At 43.9% G+C, this 26,914-nt stretch overlaps 1 protein-coding gene across 6 annotated transcripts in view; it reads right to left on the reverse strand.

The window, feature by feature from the left end:
• LNX1 (ligand of numb-protein X 1) overlaps positions 1-26,914 on the reverse strand; it is an 83,680-nt gene that overhangs the window by 13,151 nt on the left and 43,615 nt on the right. For 3 of the 6 annotated variants that reach the window (XM_027797314.2, XM_027797316.2, XM_027797317.2), the window contains 6 exons: positions 22,345-22,586; positions 20,599-20,754; positions 14,907-15,062; positions 11,479-11,681; positions 8,359-8,730; positions 3,254-3,391 (listed from right to left, as the gene is read on the reverse strand). In XM_027797314.2, coding sequence (XP_027653115.2) covers positions 3,254-3,391; positions 8,359-8,730; positions 11,479-11,681; positions 14,907-15,062; positions 20,599-20,754; positions 22,345-22,586 — 1,267 coding nt within the window. The remainder of the gene's footprint in view (positions 1-3,253; positions 3,392-8,358; positions 8,731-11,478; positions 11,682-14,906; positions 15,063-20,598; positions 20,755-22,344; positions 22,587-26,914) is intronic. The other 3 variants (XM_027797315.2, XM_005433604.4, XM_027797318.2) reach the window with 2 other exon arrangements.

A 26,914-nucleotide genomic window follows, 5' to 3' on the forward strand; every position in this document is an offset into this window, starting at 1 on the left:
TTTTTTTCTTTTCTTTATATTTACTGGAAAATAAATATTTACAGCAGATTGTCACAACATCAAAGCCATGACACGTGTCTTGCAGGCAAAAGACATAGCTTGTGGGTTTGGAAAATGTACTTCACCTGAAGGCTAACCTGCCCGTATGGTCTGAAAACATTGCGCAAGCAACAGGGCAACAGATTTGTTTTAAGTACTAGACAATTTGTTAGAAAGGAGTAAGAAAACAGTTCCAATTAAAAACAAGTGCTATTTAATTAATGGCAAAGCTCCCACTGACTTCAAAGAAATAGAATCTGGCCCGTTTATGCATTACAGCCCAGCTTAACAACCTCAGCTGCACGAGAAAGGTTTCTGACATCTTCTCTTTTCCCAACCAGCAGCCAGAACAGCTTGGGCTGTGTTCCCCTGCCTCAACACAGGAAAACCGCCCGGTGAGAGCCTGGGCAGGACCCGTCTGCTGTCACACCATACACCCAGTGTCACTGCCGCTGGAGAAGGACACGGTCACTGCAGACTGTCCTCCTCCTGCCCCAGTGCCTCGCTGGCTGCATGGCTGGTTGCCGCTGGCCCTACAGAGCCGCCTCCTCACACTTCCCAGACGCGGGCAGGCTGTCACGAGGGCAGCGGCTTGGCCAAACGTGGTTCCTGAGCTGCTGCGTGAGCAAGACGGCTGCTGGAAGCTGGAGTTTATTCTTGGTGCTGAGTACAGCCTTCAGAGCAGATCTCAGCCCACATTTACATATGTGCTCTACAGCGAGAGCTGCTTCCTTCGATGAGAACATTCCTGACCTGCTGATATCACCTCTTACAATAAGCTCGGGGGACAAAAACCACCTTAAAATTAACCAGAATTCAAGTCAGTCAGCAATCTCTATATCAATCACACATAAAGCAGTCCCGCTGGTGGCAGGAGACTCATCAAGCCACACACATGTAGAAACTCCTTTGACAAGGGAAGCCCAGCCAGCAAGCAATGCCGTGGTTTTGAGCAGGAGCGTGCTCTGCGTTAGGACGCTGTACAGGCCCTAGGCTTGCAAGCATTACTCCTGCACTAATGTCTGTTTAAAAGCAAGTAACATTTTAAGTTTGCCAAAACCTAGAGTTTAAAGATCTTGAATTGCAAATGATGTTCCGTTAAACCTTCAGCAAAAAGGCATGAGAAATTCAAACCGACACAGTCATACCCTAAAAAAGGGCAAGTAACACTCCAGTAATGATTATATCAGACCAGAAGCCCACAGAGCATGCAGCTCGTTGTGTCCACCGGCTGACTGATCTCCTGACCTATTGCCAGAGCATTTTCTCCCATATAAGCCATCCACTGCACACTCACAAAGCTGAAGGGAGCTAAGAAGAGCTCAGAATTTTCTTTTTTGGGCCGTGATCTTCCCTGGGAAGTGCCCAAATGGTGGCACTGGACAGAAGCCTGTAGCAGCACACCCACTCACGCACTTACGTAGCACCCACCTCTTGTAGCAAACTGGAAAGCCCCCTGAAAGCCACAACCTATACAAGAAAAGATTGTTCACTTGTCTTTAAAGGACTGTTGCTAGGTCAACAGCAGCCCTTCAGTCTCACAGCTACCCAAAATAATGTTGGATTTACCACGAATTGCCATCTCACCCCTCTCAGTACAGGAAGAAAAAATTATGATCTAGAGCAGTTTGTGGAAGACAAGTCATGTTCCCAAATAATCCCATGTGGTCTCAGTTAATCAGATCAACACGGTAGAGCTAGCAGGTGCCCGGAGCTTCACGTAAAATCATACAGTAGCAATACAAGTTAGTTGCTGTCCTACACATATCTCCCTGAGGAAATCATTACTTCATTAGACAGTAATGCCTTGCAGATGCATGATTAGTTGGGCACTATTTGCTACTGGGAAGTTACTACTGAGCATTGACTCTGCTTTCTGGTTTAATTCCTGCTGATCCAGTCTCATCTAACAAGGGCTGTGGTTGTGACATCATGGAAAAGGAAAACTAAAAATAGATACATAGACACTAGTATATTTTTACACATAAAAACACTGAATAATGTAGTTTTTTTAAAAAAGTAACACCTGGAAAAAAATGGGTAACTGAAAGCATTTATAAAATGCAGAGCTAGGCTTGTCTCCTGGCTGCCAGCTGTGCACCCGATCTGACAGCTGTTTCAGTCTGAAGGTCCCTTTAAGGACACACCTGGTTGCCCATCAGGCAGGATGGATTTAAACCAGCCCTGCCTGTCCACCTCCCTGATGCGCCCCTGGCATGGGTGGTCTGGTGACCAGCCCACAAGGGTTTGCATAAGTGGTGACACAGACCGATTAATGTAAATTGTCCAAGCACGTGACTTTAAACTTGGTGAAGTAAGTTCAGCTCCTGCAAGAACATACCTCGTTCTGTCTATAGTGCAAAGACTATCACAGAGTATACACCAAAGAGGTATTTTCAGAGCTCTTGCTGCATTGGTTTCTTCTTTAAAACCTCATATATTTGACCGTGAGTGTCTCTCTGACTTAAGCAGAGGTCATACTGCAAGTCTAAATGCACTAAACACACAATGTAACTGGGTACAGAGGAGCAGCTGGAGGGACAGTTTGGCAACCAGAGCCATGTCTGGGTGAGATGGTCGCTCTGTGCTGCCTGGTCCTTGCAGCCCCCATCCCATGCGAATGCCAGATGCTGCCGGAGCAGAACCAACGTGTTTTGGGTCCAAAACCTCACAGAAGGACAGCGTGCTCGCAGCAGCCATGGAGACCCCATCCCCTGCTCCCACAGAACTGCCAGCCAGGTCAGAGCACGAGTATCTTAAGAAACAAGCAACAGAGTAATAATTACCTTAATTTTCAAGCAGCTTATGGGAACCTCTCAGGCCATCTCAGGAAAGGGCTTTTCCTGAAGGCTTTAGTCCAGGTGGAGAAACCTCACATAAGCCTTTTTTTTTTTTTTTTTTTTTTTTTATTGTAGCGCATGTCCCTGTGCTGGCTTGCGCTGTCAGCCAGGTCCGTGCCCATGGCCAGGATGCTGTGCACACATCAGCCCACTGCCCCACCACTGCCCTGGGCCTTCTCCTTCCCTCCCCACCCCATATGGAGTCAAGGCAGAAGCACTGTATAAATAACGAGGAACACAGCTTTTCCATTTCTGTTGCAAAACAAGACATGCTTCTTCTGGTGACAGAAACCAGAGATAACACCCCAAGACACTAAAACGCTAGCTACCCTCCCAGCCCCCTGTCCCACAGACTCCAGAAAAAGTCCCCTCACCTTGCCGGGGTTGTTTCTCTCGGAGGGACCAGGCTGGGAGTTGCTGCCGCTGTAACTCCAGCCCGTCTCCTGCAAGATGTCAGGGGTCTGCTGCCTGGTCTGCCGTGACACGATGAAGTGAACCTGCTTCTCACTGGCCTGTGGAAGGAGGGACAGCATGAACCCACTGCCCTGGCACGACAAACCCCTGCACTTCAGCCCCAGACGATTCACAAAATGCAGGTCCCAGTTAAGCATTGGTTTGGATTTCACACTAACAAGGTTGCAATGACATAAAGCAGTAGCATCAGTTCAGATCAATGAAGTCCATAAAAATTTACTGCCAGCTACTTAATACTTCTTTCAAAAATTTGGTGTTAACTCTGAAAAACCTTTCCTACCTGCCCCAAATTTGGCTGGAAGGAGTGATCCATCAGGGTGAGTGCTTATCAGCTCTCACACACACACCTGCCTGCAGACAGGAACTGAAAAAGATGCAATTAACCCTGTAACGAGGGATGTGATCAAGGCTTGGCTGGTGAAAGTGGGGAATAAACAATGTAACTGAGGCCACCTGCATGCAATAAGCATGACAAATGTAAGGCAGCTTAAAGGAAGGGGTGTGAAACCATTTTGAGAAGTAAAATCCCATTGCATCAGGGTACAGAGAAAGTGGGAGGGCACAAGCAAGCACAAAGAGTAATGGAGTTTAGGATGAGAAACTAATCCAAGCTCTCACCCTAGGAACAGGAGCTGCAAAACCAATTAACCCCAAATAAGCTCAAAATGCTGCTGGGCCTTTTTGCACAATGCAGTAGTAATACTTATGTGCCTGAGAGATGCTGCAAAGCTTCTCCTGGGTTATGTCTGCTCATTATTTTAAAGATGCTCTCTGTGTGTGCCTTATATTAGTGTTATTAATTCTGTGTACAGGTGGATTTTTTCTGTCTTATTGAATCATTTGCTTCCCTAGAAGCAAATGGCTTCATTCTTCCCTCAGCGAGGCTTGTATGAATCTGTTCGAGACAGCAGTGATGCAAAGATAGAGCAGAGAGAGAGTGGGGTTTAACTGGGTAAATCATAGATGTCTGCTGTAAGGGCAAACCAACATACTGAACAGCCTCAACACTATAGAAGCATACTCAGAAGATAAAAAAATTAATCCTCTAATCTCTTTCTTTCCAGGCTAAAGACCCTGGTGTTTGTGGCAGGCAGAAGGGCTAGTCTCCAGAGGGACTCCTGCCTGCTTGCTCTAGGTTATTATTGAGTGAGTACTCAGTATCTAATGTGGAGCCCCCCACAAGCACGTCTGGAGGTCTGATGCCCCTGGGGCTGCAGTAGTGATGCTTGTTTGTATTGCAGCCCCAGGGGCATCAGACCTCCAGACCCGCTCGCTGGCTCACTGACATGCCCTGCTTGCTGGGGAGAAACTCCAAGGAAAGCTGGCTTAGAAAAAGCAGCTGGAAACCAAACCCAGATCCAGTTGCGCTATTGAAATCAAATCTCCCACAGACAATTAACAGAAGCCAGAGGAGGCCCCTGGGATTTTTGTTTTTATAGTTTGGTTTGTCTTTTCTGGAGCTGGATTCAATAGTAGTAGCTGAGAGTTAAAAAATGCTTCTGAAAAATGTCATTGTAGTTTAAAAAAAAAAAGGCAACCTACCTCTCCTAAACTGCCACCTTCAAGCCTGAAAGTGCATGTTCAGGCTGTGGTATTTCCAGGGAAGGTGATATCTCGGTAAAAAATGTGCACTTCTTTATTACTTTCCCAGAATCTTGGGGGATGTTTTTTCACCAGCAACTCACACCTCCACAGCTTCATAATATATCATTTGGTACGTACACACATATTTCAGAATAACTTTCTAGGTATTTTTACCAGGTCTGTTTTTATGGAATATTAATTCCTGGACTCTGGACACAGCTGGTACCCAAAATCAGAATGCTGTATCTTGGGAGAAAGGAAACCACGCTGGTCCCTAATTTGCGATACAATTGGGGTGGTACCGAACAGTACAAGACTAAACCTCCTAAGGGCATACAGCCCCATGGAAATCCAGTTTTCTCTAAAACAAACGACTTCAACTTATGCAACTCCTGTTTAAAGCTCATCTGCTGCCACATGGTTAGTCTCAAAGTTGGTTATTTAGAGGAGGGTTGTAAATGTGATTAATTCTTGTGGAACGGCTAGCAAAAGTTCAACAAGAGTCTCTCTTGCAATGTCACATTTGTCTCCAGGTCAGTCAAGTTGAGTAATTTCTCAGAAGTCCAGCATCTTTTAAAAAGTTATCCAAACAACAAGACCAGGTTTTGTATTTACGTACTTCCATATAAAAACCCATTAACATTTCTACTGATCAGAATATTAATTACTGCTTCATTCTGATCCTCCCTCCCTCCCTCTTACCACTTGTTTTTCCTACAATTACTTCTCTGTATTTTATGCTGAATCAAGAATTAAAGAAATTAAGTTAGCTTTAAGACCAAATGCAATAATAGCCGAAACAATCCACTAGAATTAAAAATTGTGTTACAGCCAAAGCAAAGAGAGGCAGAGACATGGTGGCAAACTTCTGAGCACCCAGTAGGGAACTGCATCTTAAAAAAAGTCAACAGTGCTGCTCTTGGCAGAAGCTGCCCCATCACTTGCAGGGATGATGGAAAGTGGATACGCTCTGCATCACGACCTGCTTTCTGCTGGCAGCGGTTGTCATGATGGAAAGGGGGTCGTGTGCCCCTTGCAGCTGCTCCGAACTGTGGCAGGGGAAAAAGGGAGAGAGGAGGGAGAACATCTGGGGGCAGTAATGTCTGGCTCAACCCGTGCAGCTTGGCTTGATGTGCTCACACAAGCGCCCACTGATCTGTTACCTTGTTCCTTTTCTTGTCGCTCCCATGGAAAACAGATGTGGAATGTCACGTTATTTAGATTAAAAGTGCCACATCTGACACAAGGCCATGACTAAAGATGACGCGACAAATGGGAAGCAGCAAACTCCAAGTGTTACGATGTGTGCACGTTCCTAATTAGCACTTATGTGTTTCCTTCGTTTCAGTTCTTGTGACTGAGCTTATAAACAGCCAGACACCTAATCTACTGATTAACAACTGCTTCACATATGCTAATGTATGATTGCTAAAGGCTGAAGAATCAGATTCATCTCAATTATTCATTATTTAGAAGTCAAAACTGATCAGATTCCACAGGAATCTGATGTTCTCCCAGCTGTGTTTGCCCTAACAAGACACACCACTTTTTAGTGAATGTTAGTTCTGTTTTTCAAGAAACCAATGGTGTATTTGAAGCTTCCACCACCATTAATTTGAAGAGCTCAATGTACTGTGAGTGACACATGCTGAGGTCTCAACAGGCAGGATACTGTTGAGAAATCAGAGGACACAGTAAAACATCCCTTCGTGTAAGAAGCAAATGCAAAACACTTGTGGCTTCAGTATAATGGTTTTTCTCTGGCGTGACATGGAAACAGGAAAGGCAAATGATAATTGATGAAAAAACATGACAAAAAAGACACAGGTTCCTGGAATTTTGCATTAGACAAATGTGATTCATAGAGCTCACATCAATGCGATGTAATCCTGGCTGTTTGGAAACCTGAGTCTCCCCTTTGATGGGCATGTTGTTTAAATTCCCAGGGACTGGTGTGCATTTCAAGTATTATTATAAATAACATCCACTCTTTGGAAGCCAATAAGAGCTTTAGTTGCATTTTTAAACACTTGTGTGTGAATGGTCTCATTAGTCATTTTTTCCATTTCATCTCTAGGCTGCATGTGTTTTTTGCTTATGAAGCACTGCTGCCTTGTTTTGTAGCCATAAAAAACTGTTCCAAGAATACCAATTTTTTAGAAAGGTTTTCATTCCAGAGTTGTTCCCCTTGGAGAATTTAAATCTCCCCCCGATCCTGTTGCCTTCTGCTCCCAGTTAGTGAGCTACATAAAATAATCCAGAAAGATGCTGGACCAGAATTTCAACAACTGGCATTGTGCAAGGGGATGCCATTTTCTTTACCTATGCTATAAACTTCCCAATAAAAATTGGCTACAGCCAGCTGTGAATTTATGCTAAAGAAGGAATCCTTTCCACAAAATACAGGGATTTTAATGCTTCTTTCAGTGTGACTCATGTGACCCTGATTATACCTGTCGGAAAGGGGAAGTAGCCAGCCTCATTTGACATCTTGCTATTGATGCACATGAAATTCTTCAATAAGTGAACACTCTGCATGCCTCCAAATGAAATGTAAAATTGCACAAGCATAATAACTGCTATAAATATGAGATAAAGCAACAAAAGATTCTTGGCTTTGTTTTTTATGTTGAAGTTTTCTAAAAACATAGGCTGTAAAGAAAGGAAACAAATGGAAATGGTTCTGGAGGGGCAATTAGGCAGAAGCTGGCTGATCTTGTTGCTGAGAAAGGCACAGGGTTCTTTTCTAACAGTTTTGTGGTAAGACTGTTTAGCTGTTGCAGAGGCACTGCTTTAGTTCTCCATGCGAGTCTAAATAGAAATTTATAAAAACTGTAGCTACAGATCCATTTTTTCCAAAGCATCTGTGTTTCCATATGCTAGATTTAGGTAAGAAATATCTACAAGGTATGCAGTACCTTCACACAGTAAAACACACCCATGGGAAACCATCGAGGCTGGGAAGATGATGTTTATCCTGAAACATGCTGTCCATTGCCTTAGGCTGCTCTGGCTTGCTCCAGGGCTGCACCAGGAAGCACTGTGGCTCCTTCTGCACTGGAGGAGTCAGGACCCAGCTGGACCGAGTGCTCCCAGGTTGCAGGCTGGGCGGAGTTTTGGCAGATAGCATCACTCTTTGGTGATGCACAGAGTGTATGGATGTTTACATTGATCTGTACCTTACAAAGCCTGATGGTAGCAGGCATCATTGCAAGAGTCCATACCCACATTCATCCTTGTACCCACAGTGAAACCAGGGAGCTTTTAGAGGTATAAAATCCAGTCTGAGCTCGACACATCTCCTTCACTCCCACAAATACACACACATTAATTTTGGCCTCTGTTTTGCAACGGCTGGTGAAAATACACTACTTGGTTTTTGCAAGGTGTAAACACTGGCGTTAAAGTGGTGGTGACGAACCTGTATCAGCTGGGCTGCACTCTCTGGACTGCCATATCGATGGTCGTGCCCATTGATGGCCAATACCCGGTCATTCTCCTGAAGCTGTCCATCACGGGCAGCCACACCTCCTTCCAGCAAGTTGAAAATAAATACCCCCGGTTCATCGGCCTTGCGGACCAGCTTTATTCCCAGCTGCTCGTCCGGACTGCTTTTGTTTAGCACAACATGGAAACTGTCATCCCTATTGCAGTGAGCATCAAGGGAAAGTCCGCTGTTTCGGCATCGGTACCTCTGCTCTCGGAGCACTGTCAGTCGGAGCACGTGGCAGGGTTGCTTCAGGATTGACAGGGCGTAGTTGTGAGGCACGTTTTTGATGTCCATGCCATTTACCTGCAAGAGAGAAGCAGAAATCAGCAACAGAAAGACCATCGAATCTGAACTGGCACTGGAGAGGGCAGATCTGTTTACACAGATGTCTTCATAAGAAGTGACGTGCGCTATTTCAAACTGTGTCACACAGGAGGCCAAGTTTGTGGTACAAAACAATCTTCCCCCCAAGGAAAGGGCGTGCTGTACAGACACTTTCTGCCTTTTTTTTTCCCCCTTTCTCCCTGATAGTCTCCAGACATACATGTTATTTTTCAGCTTTATTATTGCTTTCCCAAGCTCCAATATACTTTCATATATCTTAGTTTTATTCCACAAGCTTCTGATTTCAAACTGCCTTGCCAGCCTTTGCTTTCACTCCCACCACTTCCCTGCTGTTTCTCTTCTTCATTATCTCCCAGCTGCTCTGGGTACAGTAAAAAAATGTTCCCCACTAATGAACCTCTAATTAAAATGAAGAAAAGAGCCTCCAGTAGAAGTTTAAATGCCCTGGATATTTACTAGCAATTATGCTGATATACCATACCAGAGAATCAAGCTTTTTACATTTCTCAGTGTTTTCCAGGTAAGGTTTAAGATGGTAGTAAAACTGCCTAACTGCCACTTCTTTAATTTGGCTGGGCAAAAGAAAGAGAGCGAAAAAAAGAGCTTCCAGTCAATCCTGTCATGTCCGTGTGTGTAAGAGTGACTAGGCATTACACTTTATCACTGCTAAATGAAAACCAGTTGCAAGGTTGTAATTCATCGCTGGCTGGAAAACCCGAATCAGACAAGTTATTTCCATGTAGTTTTACATTGCACAGGTTGAACCATTTAAATATTAGGAAACATCTCCAAACTGCAACAGAAATGTTCCCCAGCATGGAAAAAAGCGTTTGACTGTTTTTGCTGACTGCCCATGTGGGCTTGACGGGGTTGTCCCGCTGTGGTCTGACGGGGGGCCTGCACCCCTGGAGACACAGCTCGACTAACTTTAAGCTGCCAGCTTGGGTACCATGGATGGCATGAGCTGCACCAGCATGGGGCTGAAATTGCTGGGAATCCTCAGTAAACCCCTGGGCAGTCAGCCACGGCCAGGGAGAGCTGAGCTGGGCCTGTCCGTGCTGCAGTCACAGCTTCCCACTGCAGTTTGGATGTGCCCTGAAGGAACAGTTTTGGCTCAGCAGTGCCATTAACCCTGCTGCTTTCTGTTGGCACCAGGACAAAAAGCCTCGCCAAAATGCACGATGGGGTGACAGTCCTCCAGCTGCCGCCTGGAGCCACACTCCAGAGGCATGTTTAAATGGTGCCAGAGCGAAGTATGCCCACATCATGATCCTGAGAAAACCTTTTGACCATGGTCTGTCAGACATGAAGCAGAAGGCACGTCACAACCCTGGCATGCCTCAAGTGTCCTCAGCTATCACCAGGGTCAGAAAAAGCTAGGAAAGCATGGTGGCTTACAGGTGGTGCTCTGAAATTCGAAGATGGTATCCTTAGTAATTACTTACATGGAATATGTAGTAGAAGAAGTCAGTAGGGCTGGGAGAAGTATTTCTCCCTACTAACCGTACCAGCCAGGCATGCCAGAGCGGGCAGCAAGATAAGCATCCAGAGTCCCACCTGGAAGACGACCAGACCTTGCAGTCTACTCCACTCCAGCTCTTGTAGCCCTATCCCCGCTAATGCCACGCTGGTTAGCCTGGGTACCAGCATCAGTCTGCCTAGGGCAGCATGGCCTGCAGTGAAAAAAGCAGCCTGCTCAAATGTTTACCTGTAATTTGGAAAAATCGTGCTGAGCTCTTTGCCATCTCTGGCCATGCTGTCACCAATATTTGAACTAGCTCATTTAAGCTGCTTGGGTATACCTGGGTGAGCTGCGTGCATTTGGCTTGCAGTGTGAATACACCTGTGCACTCCAGCTACACACCACCAAAACATCAAAGCAAGGAAAGGAACTAGTATTTTCTGTCATCACTCTTTTCTTCTATGGACTGAGGCATTATTAATATAATTTAGCATCCTTGCAGAGCTCCAGGCCGCTGGGAAAGCTAAGAGTGCCATTCCCATTCAAAAGCCATTGCTGAAGCCACTGCTCACAAGGTACAAGATCTTTAACCATCTGGCCTAATTATTGTTCATCTGTTATACATTTCTATAGAAACCGGAGCAGAAGTAGCAGCCAACAGCTACTGCCCAAATGCGGCTCAAGTTTGCTCTTAGAGATTCCACCTGTGGCTGCTGGTGGAACAACACTCCCAAAATAGAGGGGGCAGTGTCTCACGCTCTGTGGTGTGAACACGTCATACAGAGGAGCTAGAAGCTGAAATAACGTAACAGATCAGGGCCCCATCACCTATCCTGGGGTAAGTGGGACGTAAGGCAATGGAAACCTCAGTAACTGAGATTTAAGCCCACAGTTCAGTAGAAACGAACTGGGCAAAAAGCCCGGCCTCTGCTTTCAGAAAACAACTTTTGCACCGCTGGATCAGAAATGCCAACAGTCTACTGCGCTACATTGTATTTCAGATCTACCATGTCTGGGTAGAAATTAGAGAAGCCTGGCAGTGAACAGGAAAGATAAACAAAACTGTGAGCCTCAAGAGCTGTTGAAATGAATGAAATCATCACAGCATGCAGGGAAAACGAATGTCTTTCTACACACGTTATTCTACCCACACAAACAAGCAATGTTGCAGATCTCATCTCACGATGAACTTATGTCTTAATCTTTGCTAGGATGCTTTTACCTTGTACCCCACAGTACCGTACCTTTAGTATCATGTCTCCAGGCAGCAGCCTTCCATCTCTGGCAATTACTCCATCTCGATAAATGTGCTGGATAATAATATGAACCAAAGGAGTCTCACTGCCTCCCACAATCCTAATGGCCAGGTTTTCATGGGGATCAGTACGGTTGATCTTAATGCAGGTAATTTCCCCATCTGGAATCAGGTGATACAATCTGGGAAAACCTGGAAATGCACATTGTAAGGTATTTATTTGGCATCACAGCTTTGTTTTGTTGAAACATGCATTGCACAACTTCAAGTTCCTGCCAGTCATCCCAAATAGGTTTCATGCATGGATGTGATTTGTACCAAGCGGGGAGGAAATCCTTGATGAATGGACTTGAAGGGATCTTTTTTTAATTAATATATTCAAACTTCCTTTTTTCCCTCACAAAACGCAGCCCTAAACCTTTCATGTCATCCAGACAGTTTAAATGTACTTAAAATACAGTTACATGTGCTAATATTTTAAGGGAACAAAATACATCTTTAGTCACCAGAGACCCCTCTGACCCAGGCTATGGTTCCTTGCTGGCCCTAGAGCAGACAGGCACGTACACCTCAGCATACATCCAATCCCTGCTGCGGTGGGCTGCACAGCCTGTCTCACTGGGAGCATCCCAGGCTGCCCTGTTTTCCTTCATTTTTGGTACTGAGCTGAGCACTGGGTGTTTAGCTTGTGAAATCCATGGAAGCAGTTTTCTTACCTTCAGCTAACAGAAAGGTGAGATTTCTCGGGCAACCCAAAGCACACAGTAGTTTCCCTACCAGAGCCCCTCTCCTTTCATCGCTGCTTGAACTCTAGGAAGTAGGAATGACTGGCTCTTACTGTGAGGTGTCTGTATTAAGTGTGCTCGAGGTGCCTGGAGGGAAAGATCTCTGCTGGCCTGGCAATCTGGGTGTGGGGAAGAGGGACCAAGAGTGGACAAGGGATCTTTTGTATTTATGATGCACTGGGTAAGAGCATCCTCCTCCAAACCCTAATTTTCAACTGGCACGTTTGCTTTCACAGCATGTCACTAATACTTTCTTTCCTTTTAGGTCAATTCAAAATGTTAATCCACATTGAACTGCGAGCAAAGCTGACGTAAAAGCACCGGTGAGTTTTCTACCACAGGTGTATCAGCCTTCAGTTATTTTGAATCCCCCATAGGTGAGAGAAAGCTTTTTAATTTTTTTGTGTGTGGGTCCAATCCAGCGCTTATACGAAAAACCTGTAAGCTGAAAAATTAAGTGCTAATATTTTTTGAATAACCTATTTTAGAAATGAAAGTACAGTGACTGTTACTGAATAGCGGTAAAGTATTAAATGAAAATTAACAGAGCAGTATCTGAGATAGAATAAATATTTTTACTACAGAATTAGCAGGCAACAAACCAGCAAGGCACCAAAACCTTTTGGGAGAGAGCAAGGGGAAAGTAAGAACAGGAAAAACATATTAAGAAGCGCCATGTTGCATCCCTTACCACTTCTTTGATCATATGTTCTTCAGGGCGGGAAGCTGTCTTCCTCCACGTCTGTAAAAGCACCTACCGGCAGCACAGACTTCGACTTTGTGGTTTTACACAGAGTTGACAAGCAATAAAAGTATCCAGATAACTATACAGCCTTCACCAAGCTAATATCCAAGTTTTCATTTACTTTATACTCTTGTAGCAGAAGTTTCTGTGCTAATACAGGTTTACTTCAGTTTTGCACACAACTTTGCTGTCTCAGTAATGGGAGGTGGTTTATTTTTCCCCATATTCTTCTATTTTCTGAACACTATTTGCCCAATTTGTAAGTTCTTCTCTTCTCTCTAGCCTGAGGGGTGGATTCACTCATCGAAATCCAGGCCTCCAAGTCAAATGCATGATCTGGTGATCTGCTAGCTCTGGCTTCCCCTACAGGACATGGGCACCCAAAGAGAGCAATACCCGCTTCACCCCAAATCACCCCTGGAGGTGCTAAACTCTCTGCTGCTATGTAAGAAGAAAGAGGCAATTGACTCTGGTGTCTCAGTGGTGTGCTTGAAGTTGGGCAATACAAGTACTCCTCAAAAATCTCCAAAGGTGTGATCCACGCATCAGTGCACGTTTTGCACTCTCAGTGTGGCTATAAGGATATTTATATGTAAAAATGTAAATGATAACTTGGATCCCCAGATCTTCTCTGCACAGAAAGAGCATAAATAAATATCTCTGTATATTCTGAAGACTACCAAAGCAGTCCTATAGAACTACTTCTATATCCCATTGCATGATGATTCACCTCATGTCCTAACAGACTGTGCTTTTTGACTCAAACACTCTTTCTTCCACACCTCATTCCAAAAGCTTTTCTAAAGGAATTACCCTGTTACATTTCTTGACCACGGAGAACTGTGGACTGAACAAGCTATTGACACTTGCGTTATCTCAGTCTGTAATTATCCCACAGCAAAATCAGAGCAAAGTGGCAGTGAACAAGTCTCAACACTTATATAAGACTTACATATAGCTTTATATAAGGCATAAGCTTATATAAGTTTCTTTAAATCTTGATCATTGCCTTAACTGGTTTATTAAGTCTTGTAGTGGCACTTGGCTGACTTTCAATATCACTTCATGCAGATACTTTTAGAAGATTTTTTCATACCTAATTTCCTTCTTGAAGTGTGCAGTCTACAACAAAACAAATCTTCCAGAGACATTTTTCTTGCCAGTCTGCAAGTTTCTAAGGTTTCTTTTTCCACAGTTAGCAGGATGTACTTCTTCACCTCCTGTCTTCATTTGATTTGTGTTCTTTATAGAACATAATTAATAAGTTGCACCATTTTCTCCTCAGATGGGCCAAGCAACCACAATAACCCCATGATCCCTTAATTCCTGCTCTCTCCACCAAAGACTTGCCTCTTATTTTCATCCTAGACATACGCATGGACGTTTGTATTACCAACAACCTAGACTGTCATAAGTGAAAGGCCAATGCCTATTTTGACAAACTAACAGTAAGTTTGACAAACTAAATGTATAAAAGTCACAACTACATATTTTTTTGAATAAGAAAATTCATGATCACTTTTTCTCCAAACGTCTGCATACATTGTGTGGGGTTTGATCAAATCCTACCATGCCTATTTCAAGGTGATGCTGCGTCTGGAAAGCAATGTCTTCAACTTGATTTTTTCTAACGTATACACCATACCCAGAAGAGGTGGACCTTGCTTCAGCACCTGGTTGCGTATAATGAATGGGGCCTCAGCAGCCCAATTTCAGGGACTCCAGCTGGGCTGAGGGCTTGCACCATTCACATGTACACAGCCTGTTGTGAGGCTGGAGCATCAGTTTGCACAGACCCCATTTTCCAGCCCTTACACTCTTAATTAGAACCCTCCATCCTCTTTGACCAGGTTTTCCAGAGCAGGAAAACCCAGGAGTATTGCATACCTTTCTTTACCAATTTATATTTCCAGTCCTTAAATATCGAAGAGCTGCTGAATCTAGAAAGAAGTAAACTTTCTGTCTTGTTTTTGGTGATTCTTGCAGGTTTTCCCACAGAGTGTTGTGTTTTTGTCACCGGGGGTTGTATGGAGCATTCTGAATCTGTCAATATAATAAAATGTCAACTGCATTCAGAAAATTGTGTGTGCTTTTTCCTCAAGCAATATTTTCCTTATATTAGTGTGCATTTTATTGATATTTTCACACATCTCGTTACAGTAACAAATAACATAGGAGAGACCAGCTTTACACAGTAAACTCTACTTGTCTGGTACGATGTAGGACACTGAGCACTCATTAGTGGAGTGGCCATGAGACTGTAATACAAAATTTTAAGTATGCATAAGATTTTATCCCTGCAGTTTATAATACTTAATGGTAGTGCTCCTTCAGTGCTCAGGTTTTGGCTGACTCCTGTGTGCACCACGCTCCTTCTGACAGTGTGCCATCAGGATAACTTCTGCCTTCATTCCCAGTATCCAGCGCGACAAAGCACTGTATAGTGTTTGCTATGACTCTTGAGTCCAGATTAATCAAAGTCACTGTAAACAAAATTTGTGTCTCAGGTCGCAAGTCCTTATTTAGATCAGAAGGTCTGATTGATGAGAGGTGCCAGCCCACCCCCACAAATAAGACTACCTGCAGGGACACACACTCATGCTTCCCGGCACCTGGTCATCAGGATTTAAATGAAGTTTGTGTAATCTATTCTTGGAAAATTCTTGTGTCTGCGAATTTCACATGTACTTGTGCTAGTGTGGGACTTCATTCTGCAACTCCTCCTTCCCCTTGGCTTTCATTTAGCATTTCATTCTGCCAGCGGTTTGCCATCATTTTGATTTAATGCCTTCCATCAATTCTCCAGGGATGCTGGTCCAATGCAGGGGGCAGGTACAAGGCAATGGCAGCTCTAATGTCTCTTCTTGCTTCTGGACATTCCTCTCACCAAAGGAGTCCCAAAAGAGCTAAAATGAAACTGTTGTAGAGTTGATTGTGTCTCAAGAGTTGTGGCTACCTCATCTACAACAGGCAAAGTTTATCAGTCTGCAGTGGAGGAAATGCTATAGAGCCAATTTCTTCTGGAAGCTGCCTGGCTTACCATCCTAGAGCAGAGTGCTTTGAACCAGTTCTGTGAGATTTCCAACAGCTATTTGGGGAAATAAGAATGGCAACTGAATCAAATCTGGGGAAAACGGACAGCGTGGGGATTCCTGTGGGGTGCCACCTTCCCAAGACAGAGGTTGGGCTGTGCTGTCTTGTCCAGGGCTGGATGAGCCACTTTCTTTTTGGCACATAGAGAACCTTAATGCTGTCAAATGGTTGATACCTAGAGCCATCTGTGTTTCACTTACCTTCTTTTCTTTATGTACCTTTCCCAAACATTTATAATGTGTTATAATGTATATATAATGAAGTATTCATAATATCAATCTATCTATTGTAAATATAAATATAAATATAAACATAAACATAAATATAAACATAAACATAAATAAATAAATAAATAAATATGAAAAAAACAGCAGGGCTCAGACTGAGCAGCAGGAGTGAGATACACCCATAAAACAGGAGAGTCTGTTCTGTGATCCTGCCAGTGCCTGCCAGGGCTGCCTTGCTTTTGACTGCTGCAAAGCAATAACAGATGGTAGAACTGCACCCACCATGAGACTAAGAAGAATAAGTTTGACTTTGAACAACATTTGACATCCTCAAGCAATCATAAATTCAATTAATTTTACAATAGCTTGACTGCAAAATGGAACTGATGAGTGTTTTTGAAAACAAAGAGCACAGCTCCCTTTTGCTGGAAAACTGTAGAGAGGTTTTTGCAATTGCATTCCCAAATTCTTTCCTCCTAAAGCATTAGCTGGTTTACAACTTGTATTTGTAGGTCAGTTTGAGTAAAGAGTATGTATATCCATAGTCCTTTTTAGAGGTGAAGTTAAAGAGTGTGATGCCAAACTAAGAGCACAGTGACACAAATAAGCGTAGCAAAGCTGGAGCAGTCTTTGCTTGGAGATATTTTATCATTTAAGTAGATTGTCAAGGTCATTTACACTAGTAGATCCAGTCAGAAGGTATTACATCTTAAAAGCATCAGTGTCTGAAGGACGTCCCTGTCACCTTCCCTCACATCTCAGAATGAAACCATCTCTTAAATTTTCCTAACTTCAAACCTTGAAAGTTATTTGTAGCTATAAGTGCTATTAATGCGATTACTCACAGGTAGGTGTCACAAGCCTGTGTGCTGCACTACAGAGAAATAGTTCTCTGCACGGGTTATTTACATATAACCAAATTAGTAAAAAGCAGAAATTCTTAATGTTTCCTTCCCCAAAACACCTTCTCATCTGTGTTTGCACTTTTCATTAACTTTTAACTTTTTCTTCAGTTTGGACATTGAACAATTCTCTGCTGAAAATGTCACCCAAACATTTAAACAGAGCAACAAAGGAAGCCTGAATCATTTAAATCCAAAATGAGTGCCTATAACATTGTTTAAACAAATCAAACTACAGGTTGCAAATGCAAATCATGAAGTAATCTTCAGAGTGCAGGACTGCTACCAGATCCAGGTGTAAGATAGCATTAGACTGTAACTATTTCTCTGATGTAATTATCACAGAAAGACATTTGCTGTTATACATCATATTTTTCAGTGTCCCTGGGTAGCAAAGGAGTTTTCCAAAACTAGCACTGCATTCAAAATTAAGCAGAATCATGGTTATTTAAATATTTTTTCTCCTGCGTGAGGAATGATTATTTTGTCTTGCATCCTCACAGCTGTATTGCAACTGACCATTGGCCCAACAAATGTATCAGCTTCAGATTAAAGGCACCTACACTCTCTGCAGTGGGCAAATACTTAATTCGACATCAGTGCTGCTGATTCTAAGGGCTAATACATAGGTATGCACTATGGTTTTCGTTCTGAGAGCTCCTTTGACCAAAATACAGGCAAGACACAGGTTAAACAGAGACATCTGAACTAAAATGAGGGAATTCTGATAACTGGGGACAGATGGACTATAATATGTTGAGCTTTGCCAGGTGATCTGACAGCTCCTTTATCAGCAAGAGGTTATCAGCAAGAAGGGGTTATTTCACTCTGTGCCCGCTGTGAGGCTGGCATGGTCTTAGCTTCACCCTGCTCATGCACTAAGCCTGATGAGGAAAGGAGCCACCACAGAGGTGGTGAAATGCTGCCCAGTTTCTTGGAGCAATGAGGCATGGCAGAGGTGTGCTTTCAGACGTGAACCTATGAAACTTGGGGCAAGGCAGCTGCAGTCGTCACACCAGGTGTGGAGACCTCCGAGGCCAGGAACCACCACCCACAGGAGCATGTCCATTCCCAGGAGAGCAGAGTGGCAATGGGGAGGCAGGCACATGGGGCTGCCTTTTTCCAGTGGGTTTGGGCTGGACCTTTAGTGAGCACAGGGCAGAGCGTACTGCAGCTATCCCTAAAGACTGACCAGCAAATAAAACCAGGAGTCCAGCTGCAGACTGCTCAGAACAGCTGAGGATTTAAAAAATATCTAAGAGAAGAAAACATACAGAACTGAAGAAGAAAACAAGCCTCCAGCTGGCAGGATGATGATAACTGCCACAGAATAAAGTATATTCATTTCCTCCAACAACAAGAAGAAACAGAGAGAGCCTTTGAGATGCCATTACAGAAAGCACCTATTGCAAAGGACTGAGTAGAGGTCTTTACTAAAGTTGCATTTGTATTGCATTTTTTTAAAGACCAAATTCGAGAACTGTGTAATCAAAATGCATTCTTTGCAAATGTAATTAACACGGTAATTTAGGTACCCAGCTTCTGTGATCTCATATGTAAGACTAACTGCTCATTAAGTAATTACACGCCTACCTGGTTTTTCCAGTGCAGTAGAATATATTTGGAACTTTACAGGCATGCTTGGTGCAGAGGAATGAAACCACAAGCAGAGTCAAGGAGAGAATGACAATCTTAAAACTGCCAATGGGGCCCTGGAGTGATTGCCACTTCAGGGCCCCATCATATGTCCCTTAAAAAGGAGACAAAAGCACTTTTAATTCTGCTGGAAAATGTAAAGGTCAGCACCATGTTCACACCTTCTTCTGTTAACATCTGGACTGCACTGGGTTACTGGGTAGGTATTGTTGGCATCCACATCATCCACACACTCTGGACATGAAACCAAGCTTTCAGTGGAACAATTTCTAATATAAACTACAAGGCTAGGTAGAAAGCAGTCATAAAAACATCTATGCTCCATCCTGAAGACATGCCTTTCGAAAAGTATGAACTTGAAACATTCAGAATTTCACTCCAGCTGAAGAAGGGCAAGCTTTTGCTTACAATGGATTGCACAGTTGCTAGGGAATGGGAAACATATCTGCTCAGAGAGCTGTAGACAACTTATTTGCAAAATTTTACTTGGGGAAAAATAATAAAATATTTGGGACAATAAAGTTATTAATGATGTTTCCAGGCCAAGGGCAGGTTCACATCATTTTCATGGAAAGGTTCACAATTTTGAATTATCAAGGGTTTTTTTGGCTACATCAGCAAGTGTGTGGACTAAGAGAGTAAGTACCAAGAACACAGTAATATAGTGAAACTCTCCTGAAGGAATGAGTAAATAAAGCAGAAGAAATACTGAACACTGTTCTCTGATTCACCACTTCAAGAACAATGATGTCTAAACACAACATTTGGCAGCCTTTTGTCCTTATTTTGTGTGGGTTTCAATGACGACTTGAAATTCAGAGCAAAGAAGTTGGATATTTTGTCATCTTAAAGCCCTTATCCCGGACATTTGATCTGGGAAGAGACATGAGGTGCTGAGGCATCAAGCAAAGGAATAATAAGCTCAGTGAAGACCTTGATTAAGACAGTAATTCCAACTCTATCATCACTTCCTCTTGATTCATGAGTGCTAATGTTCACTTCATAATTATGGTCCAAGACAATTAGTAACATTTGCTGATTGCTTTGAGAATGCCAAATATTGTTACTGCCTGCCAGACCCCTCATCCCTGACGTACGTCAGACAAAATTGCCTCTCCCTGCTGTTTAAGAGCAGAGCATTCCTACCTCATCACCTGCCCAGCTGAGGTAATACAAGTCTGACACCAAGGATCCCACAGAAATGGTGGAATAACCACAGTGCTTTGCACTTTTGTACCATCCTCCCACTGGGAATTTCCAGTGCTTCATAAATATTAGCCAAACCTCATTAGTCTCATATAATATATGATCATTGTGATCCGTTTGCTTTAGGACAGACGCATGCTGATGAGGACTTGAACAAAATGATAGAGCAAATCAATGACAGCGCCAGTAATCGATCCCAGATGCCCAGATCCCACATCCCGTGTGCTAGATACAGGGCTGGCTGTAGCATACAGGCTGTTACCAGAACAGCCTTACGTGAGGTCCCATACACCCCAGCAATGTTCTTGTCTGACAGTCACTAATGACTTCTTAAAGAAAAAAATAAAGAAAGATTGAGTTTTCTGATTTTTGTTGTTTTGTTGTTTTTTGTTTTTGTTTTTTTTTTAATCATGCACAGCCCACTACATGAAAAGCATGTCAGTCATGGACATCTACCCCATTTTAAGTGGTAACACAAAGAGAACAAAGCATTACCTTCCTCTCCAGCAGCAGAGTTTCCAACAGTCTCCCTTTCCCGGTCAGCCTGGTTGGAAACAGCGCTTCCACTTTTTGTCCTTCGAAGAACACTGAATGCCTTGTTTATTTTTTTAAAAGATCTGCTTCTTATAGTGGAACGTTCAAAGTGTCGAGCTGCAACAGCAGGAAAAAAAATATCAATACAGTTCAGCAGTTCTGGGCTAGAACCACACCATATCTGCAGCTGTCAGCATACAACAGGGCATAACACCAACAGCAAGGCTGCCTGCACTTCACCTTTGCACCTGACTCCAGCTGATGCTCCAAGGTTGCACCCACCTGAATCTGTGTACAATTATCCTGCCTCTGTCCCACACCCTGGAATTGCCACCTTCCCTGTCTGTTTTTCCAGTCACACACAGAAATCTCCTGTGAGTGTGGTAGCCTGGGGGAGAATAATCCTCAGTCAAGGCAGAATCAGCAGCAGTCCTGTGAAAAATCCACATAAAAGGAAGAAGCACTGCCCTTCCCAAGCTATGTAAGTTTGGGGAAAAAAAAAAAAAGGCTGGAAGTTGTTGTTAAAAACTTTTCTTGAACACCCCACTACACACACACACACTACTGCCTCAAAACCCTGCAAAGCTTCCAAAGCCGCCAACACTACACAACAATGTCATGTCAAAAATTCAAAGATTATGAGGTGGGAGGGACTAACTAAGTCATATCTTCTAACCTGGGCAATAAAAAAACCCAACCACTTGTCACTCTCTTTCCGTCCTGCTAGAAGATATCTTTGTGGCTGTTGCTGTTCTGTCTCTTTGAGCTCTTCATGCTAGCCAAATTCTGTAATCTAATAATACAACATTCTCTCAAACCAGACTGTGGCCTCTAAACTCAATAAAACCAGCAGGATTTAATTTCATCCTGGTGTTGTCTTCTTGCCCCCTCCCTTTCCTCACCTCTCTAGCCCAATGTACGCGAGAGGACAGCACTGCTCATTTCTAGTCTTTCTTCAGCCCTTCATCCGTTCTCCCAACATGCAGCTGGTGTAACACAAGGTGGGCTATTCATTTTGGCTTCAGAGTACTCAAATACAAGCTCTGAACTCACCGTTAATGCTTCCGAGTCTGCCTTTGGCCAGGCCATGTTTTTCAAATATGACATTCATCAGAGCCGGGTGCAGTGTCACAGGGTGAAGGATCAAGGCAAAGTTTCCTGGTGCAACTTGTCCCTGACTCTGGTTATTTCAGCAAGGCCAGCTCCTCTGAGCTGCACCTCCCTGGGAGGCTGGCAAAACACCCCCATGCTCCAAAGGCACTTCTTAAGGTTTATTTTCCTGCAGGTACTTGGCAACTGCCAAACACAATTCCCAACAGGCTTCTGAGTAGGTGCCCATGGCATGGTCTATGGGGGTTACTCGGGCCACCATGTTCTGGTGGAACTAAACACAGCTACACCATCTCCCTGGCACATCACATATGCCATTTGCTCTTCCAGCTGAGCTGACTTGCCTAAATACTTTCTTAAGACCTGGGGTTTGCATGTGTGCAGCTAGTCCGTCTTCAGCTTGGTGCTGCCCCCGGCCAAGCAAATTTGTTTTCACCTCAAATCTATTGGGTCACTGAGTGGCAATTTGATAAGCCATGTAAAATTAAAGATTTTGCTCTCCCTTTGTTTTTTTTAAAGCCTCCAACAAAAATTTTTTCACAGAAAAAGGAATGCTGAAAGAGGCCATCATCTGAAACCATCACTTTTAGTCCTTACTTCTGTTTCGATTGCTGCGATGCAGGTCCCCGGGGCTGCTGCCTGCCTGGCTGTCCTCTGAGGTGGGGCTGAAAGCTGGGTTGACCAGCCCTGGCTCATCTGTCATTAAGGCGATGGCCGCAGCTGCCGAGAGCTCGGGGCCCAGGGCAGCTACTGCTAAGCTGGAGCCATGGTCCGGAGAACAGTCTTGGGAACGCCTCTTCCGTTCCTTGGTAAGGCCATAGTGGGATGCTCCTTTACATCTAAGGAGAAGGGAGGCAAAGGGAGACATGATAACAAGTTGTATTTATGGAAATTATCCAGTGCCAAGGAATCACTTGGAGTACAAACTATGACAATCATGACGGCCGATGAAAAACGGATGCTTAACAAGAGGGAAAAATGCCAGTTCTGTCATGTTGCAGGATCAAAAAGAAGGAAAACTGTCCTTCAAAGCACCTGAGGTACCACCTTACATGGAAAGAGTACTGTTGGTGAAGAAAAGGTAGACCTGTGTGTAGTGTCACTTGGTAAACAGCTACTCAGGATGCCAGAGTGCAGGAGCAGCAGGTGGCCAGTTAAGCCAGAGGCTGCTGGCTGTAGTTTCTTCCTTGTGTCTGGTCAATGAAGGAGAGCAGGGTGAGGCCTGACAGCTCCCTCAGGTCTGCTGGTGGAATAAAAGGCGCCTCACACAGCCCTGCACCCTGAAAAATCTCCCTGGCCACCAAGGTGGTCACACCGGGTGCAGGTGCCGTGCCATGCAGGGGGCAGGGGCTGCCCGCAGGTCGAGGCCAAAGCATCCCATGATGGGAGGGCTGCAGCTGGGGGACACGTCCCTGGGTCTGTGGGAATCATGTCCCCACATGGTGCCTGTACAGCACATTTACTGCTTGAACTGCACCTAAGGAATTGTTTTCAAATTCAGCCATGGAGATGAAGATTCCAGCTCTGCTATTCTAGCTCAGTTAAGACACTAAAATAAAGGGGTTGTTGCCTTGATGGAGGAAGAGGTACATGAAGTAGGGGGGGTGGTGGTGGTGGTGGCGGTGTTCCTGCTGGCCCCACAGCCCTGTCAGAGCCAAGGAGGGAGTGCAGGGCTCCCACTGAACGAGTGAGTGCAGGTCCTCAGACCAAGGTCCTTGGGCCAGCCTGGGACTTCGCCAGTTTGGGGAGCTCAAGGCTGGCTCTAAAATACTTCCAGAGGAAAACCCAAATCCTAAATCCTTACTCTACCTCACATTGACGTAGTGTTTCTGGTGGAGACATGCATGTTCCCAGAAGAGCTGAAGATATACAGCATTTTAAGAGGCAATTTACAAGTCTGCTTTGAAACAACTTATTTGTGGTCCCAACTATCTGCTCTAGATTCATCCTAGAGAGCAGGACCACGCATGGCATTCATTTCTTATGGCTTGTTAAAGAAAGTCACTTGAATGAAATTAAAGGTCGCTGTGCTCTTCATGAGTCAGTATTTAATTAAAGCTATAAAATAACTGAAAAGACAGAGTGGCCCAAGGACACAGCACCTGTGACTTTTCTCCAGCACCACTTCTGCTCAGTGCCCACCCACCAGAACCTCATTCACTGCATTAAAAAAAAATAATCTGCCTTTTAATCATCATCTAACGAGCTTGCCCTACTTTCAATTGCTATTATGTCTTTCTTCATAGCAAAGGCTAACTGATGACTTTTATGAAAGTGCCCTATAGGACAAACTCACAGAAACAGCTTGCAGAAACCCTTAGGGATAGAAAGCTCTTCCTAATATATGGCATGCACAAAAGGCAATGCATAATACATACAGTACACAATGCTAGTGGGTTAAGTGTCAGAAAAAGAAGTAGCGCTCTGAACAGAGGCCTTGGAAGAGAAACAATTTATGGAAGCAGGACAGAAAGATGAGAGGAGAAAGAGGCTCTGTATCAGCTTTGGAGCAGCAGTTTAATCTCTCTTATGGCATTGGCTTTTTATGAGAGACAATTGAATTAAAAACTTTTTTAGCATTATATTATGAATTACCATCATTTACCTCATACTGCTTCTGACAATTTTTGTCTTAAAGAGAGAAAAAACCTTACCCAAACTGTATCATATTAATGCAACTATGTAAGGGCTTTGCATATGCTTTACGGTTTTGATGGGAATGGCTGTGGCAAAAGTTATTTCTGAAACCTTTCACAAGCAAAGCGAGGCATCTCAAAAGAAAATACTCTTATGGAAGGGAAGGTTGGTCAACTATTTCAAGATGCCAACAAAAAGCTATTTCGGGCACCTATTCCAAGACAAGGCTGCAACAATAATCATGTAAAACAGAAAGGAAGTGCTTTCCTGCCTCCAGTGCAGCAACGTTTTCTTATTCCTTCCTGAAAAAGAGGTATGACTTCCTCACCTCCCCAGCATCCCACACTGTGGAAGGATGCTCTCCTTTATATTTCACAGGGAGCAGAACCACAAAAGCCCTCCCCCCTTGCAGCTCACCTAAGTATCTCCAACACAGCATTTTGGGAACCTGTCCTCAACCTCTCCCACTTGCAGTAAGGTCACGTTTACTAATCCAGACTGTGAATGCTCAACAAAATAGTTCAAAAATAGTCTAAAAAGCCAACACAACGAAATGAACACAAGGAAACAGCCTTGGGGTGAATTGTTTGCTGGTCTCAAAAGACAGTCTCTGCCTTACAGAGATCCTGCAAAGATTCAGAATATGATGAGAGACATTCCTACTCCGTATTTTATTTTATTTGCCTCTCTTTTCATTGTGCCAGTAAAGTGTCAGTAGCTGATATTAGAGCACCAGCCTTGTGAATGGATCCTCAAACACAGATCTTTTTCACTTTTTGTGGGTTGTGTGGAGATCAACGTGAACATCGGAATTGGCTCCACCCAAAGATTCCCGGCTACATGGGTTCAACTGCTGCCTGGTGTCCATCTGCACTTCACTACTAAAGCCTTCATTTTCTGTGGAAATCCTCTCTCGGTGCTGCTGGCTGCACTGCAGACACCCAGTTAATAGCATCAATCCAACAGCAATGAAGAGAAAACAGCTACTTTGAATGTAAAGAGGGATGACACGGTTTAAGATGTGGCTTACTGGAGAAGACAAGTTGTCATGATACAAAGCACAAGGCATATCTTTCTAACTCTGCCAGAAATAGTTAAAAGAGAACCAAAGCTCTTGAAGTATGAGCACTGAAGCTATTAAATAATTGTGGCAGGCATAAATGAACACAAATCAAGCCTTCTTTCTTCAGATTAACACAGTGTCCTTGAAGAAAAAAAAAAGAAAAAAAATCCCAACCCCTCAAACTTGTAATAAAATCAGCAACAGCATCTCTTCACTTTCATTGTTTTCCTTGTGCTGACACTGCTGTGATAACAGAAAGCAGAAGAGATGACTGTCTAAGTGGAATCATATTTATAGTGTCTCAGCTACATTTTTCCATATGGTTGGATTTGGCTCCCAGAAAAGAGAAATCCATAAAACAGCTACATGCCAGTACTAATTCTTTCTCTTACTGTGATTATTAATCAGCTGCCTGATTTACAGCTAGAAGATAGGATACCTGATTAACATAGGCCACTCAGAAAGCAAACCCAGCACTGTCTGGTGGCCAAGGTGAACTACAGATTTATGTTCCTTCCCTGTGCTGGACAGCGAGTACATCCATGCAGCCGTATAATACCAAAACAATGTGAAGGCCAAACCCAAAGACAGATAAACAGACGTGAATAATGCACGTTGTACAGTTCATGCCATTAAAGCAGTGTTACTAGGTGTGTACAGGAAATTCAGAAAATAGTTTCTTCTGTTTGCATGGCCTCTTTTATGAAGCAGAAATGTGCTGTCCTAAATCCTGGCTGTATGAGCTAACCACTGGACAGTGAGAGGGCAGTGGTGGCTGTGAAACTTCACCCAGGGCTGCAATTCTGGCTGGCATCAACACCTGCGGACACAGAGCAAGCCTTGCCCCGTGCCCTGCTCCACACGCCAGGGAGGCTTTGCACTCCAGGCTTTAGGAGCAGTACATCCCAAGTGCTGAAGCCAGGACATCCAAAACCCCGTGGCTGCCTTTGCTTGGTCCTACCATTTGTGAAAACAAGCTTCAGTTAAACTCAAGGCCAACAGAAACATTTCCACGCCATTTGCAAATTCAAATGAAAACAGTGGTTTGAAAACAGAGATGCGTTTTCCTTGCAGCATCCCTGACTCGCACAGCAAAGGAGTGCCTGAAAGTGAGGTTGACCTCAAGGATTTCCATTACCTAGGCTGACACAGACAAAATATAAAGGTAAAACATAAACAAGGACAACTGCATGGATTTTTTCACTCCATTTCTAGTGATCTAAAAGAAACAATATCACAGGCAAAAAAATGCATTTGCTTTTTTAAAAACACCCTGCTTTCTCTCTGTCACTTCACAGGGTATCCCTCTTTCTCCCTGTCTCACACCTGACTGCCTGGGAAGGAAACAGGGTAAAAAAGTGAAGCTAGAGAGTGACAGTTCTGGTGAGCCGGGTCTGGCTCAGATACACAGAGCAGAAGCTCTCCCTGCCCAGTTCAGCACTTCTTTCCCAACCTCACCTCCAGCGC

This window comes from Falco cherrug, chromosome 1 (genome assembly GCF_023634085.1).
Source record: "Falco cherrug isolate bFalChe1 chromosome 1, bFalChe1.pri, whole genome shotgun sequence".
Lineage (NCBI taxonomy): Eukaryota > Metazoa > Chordata > Aves > Falconiformes > Falconidae > Falco > Falco cherrug.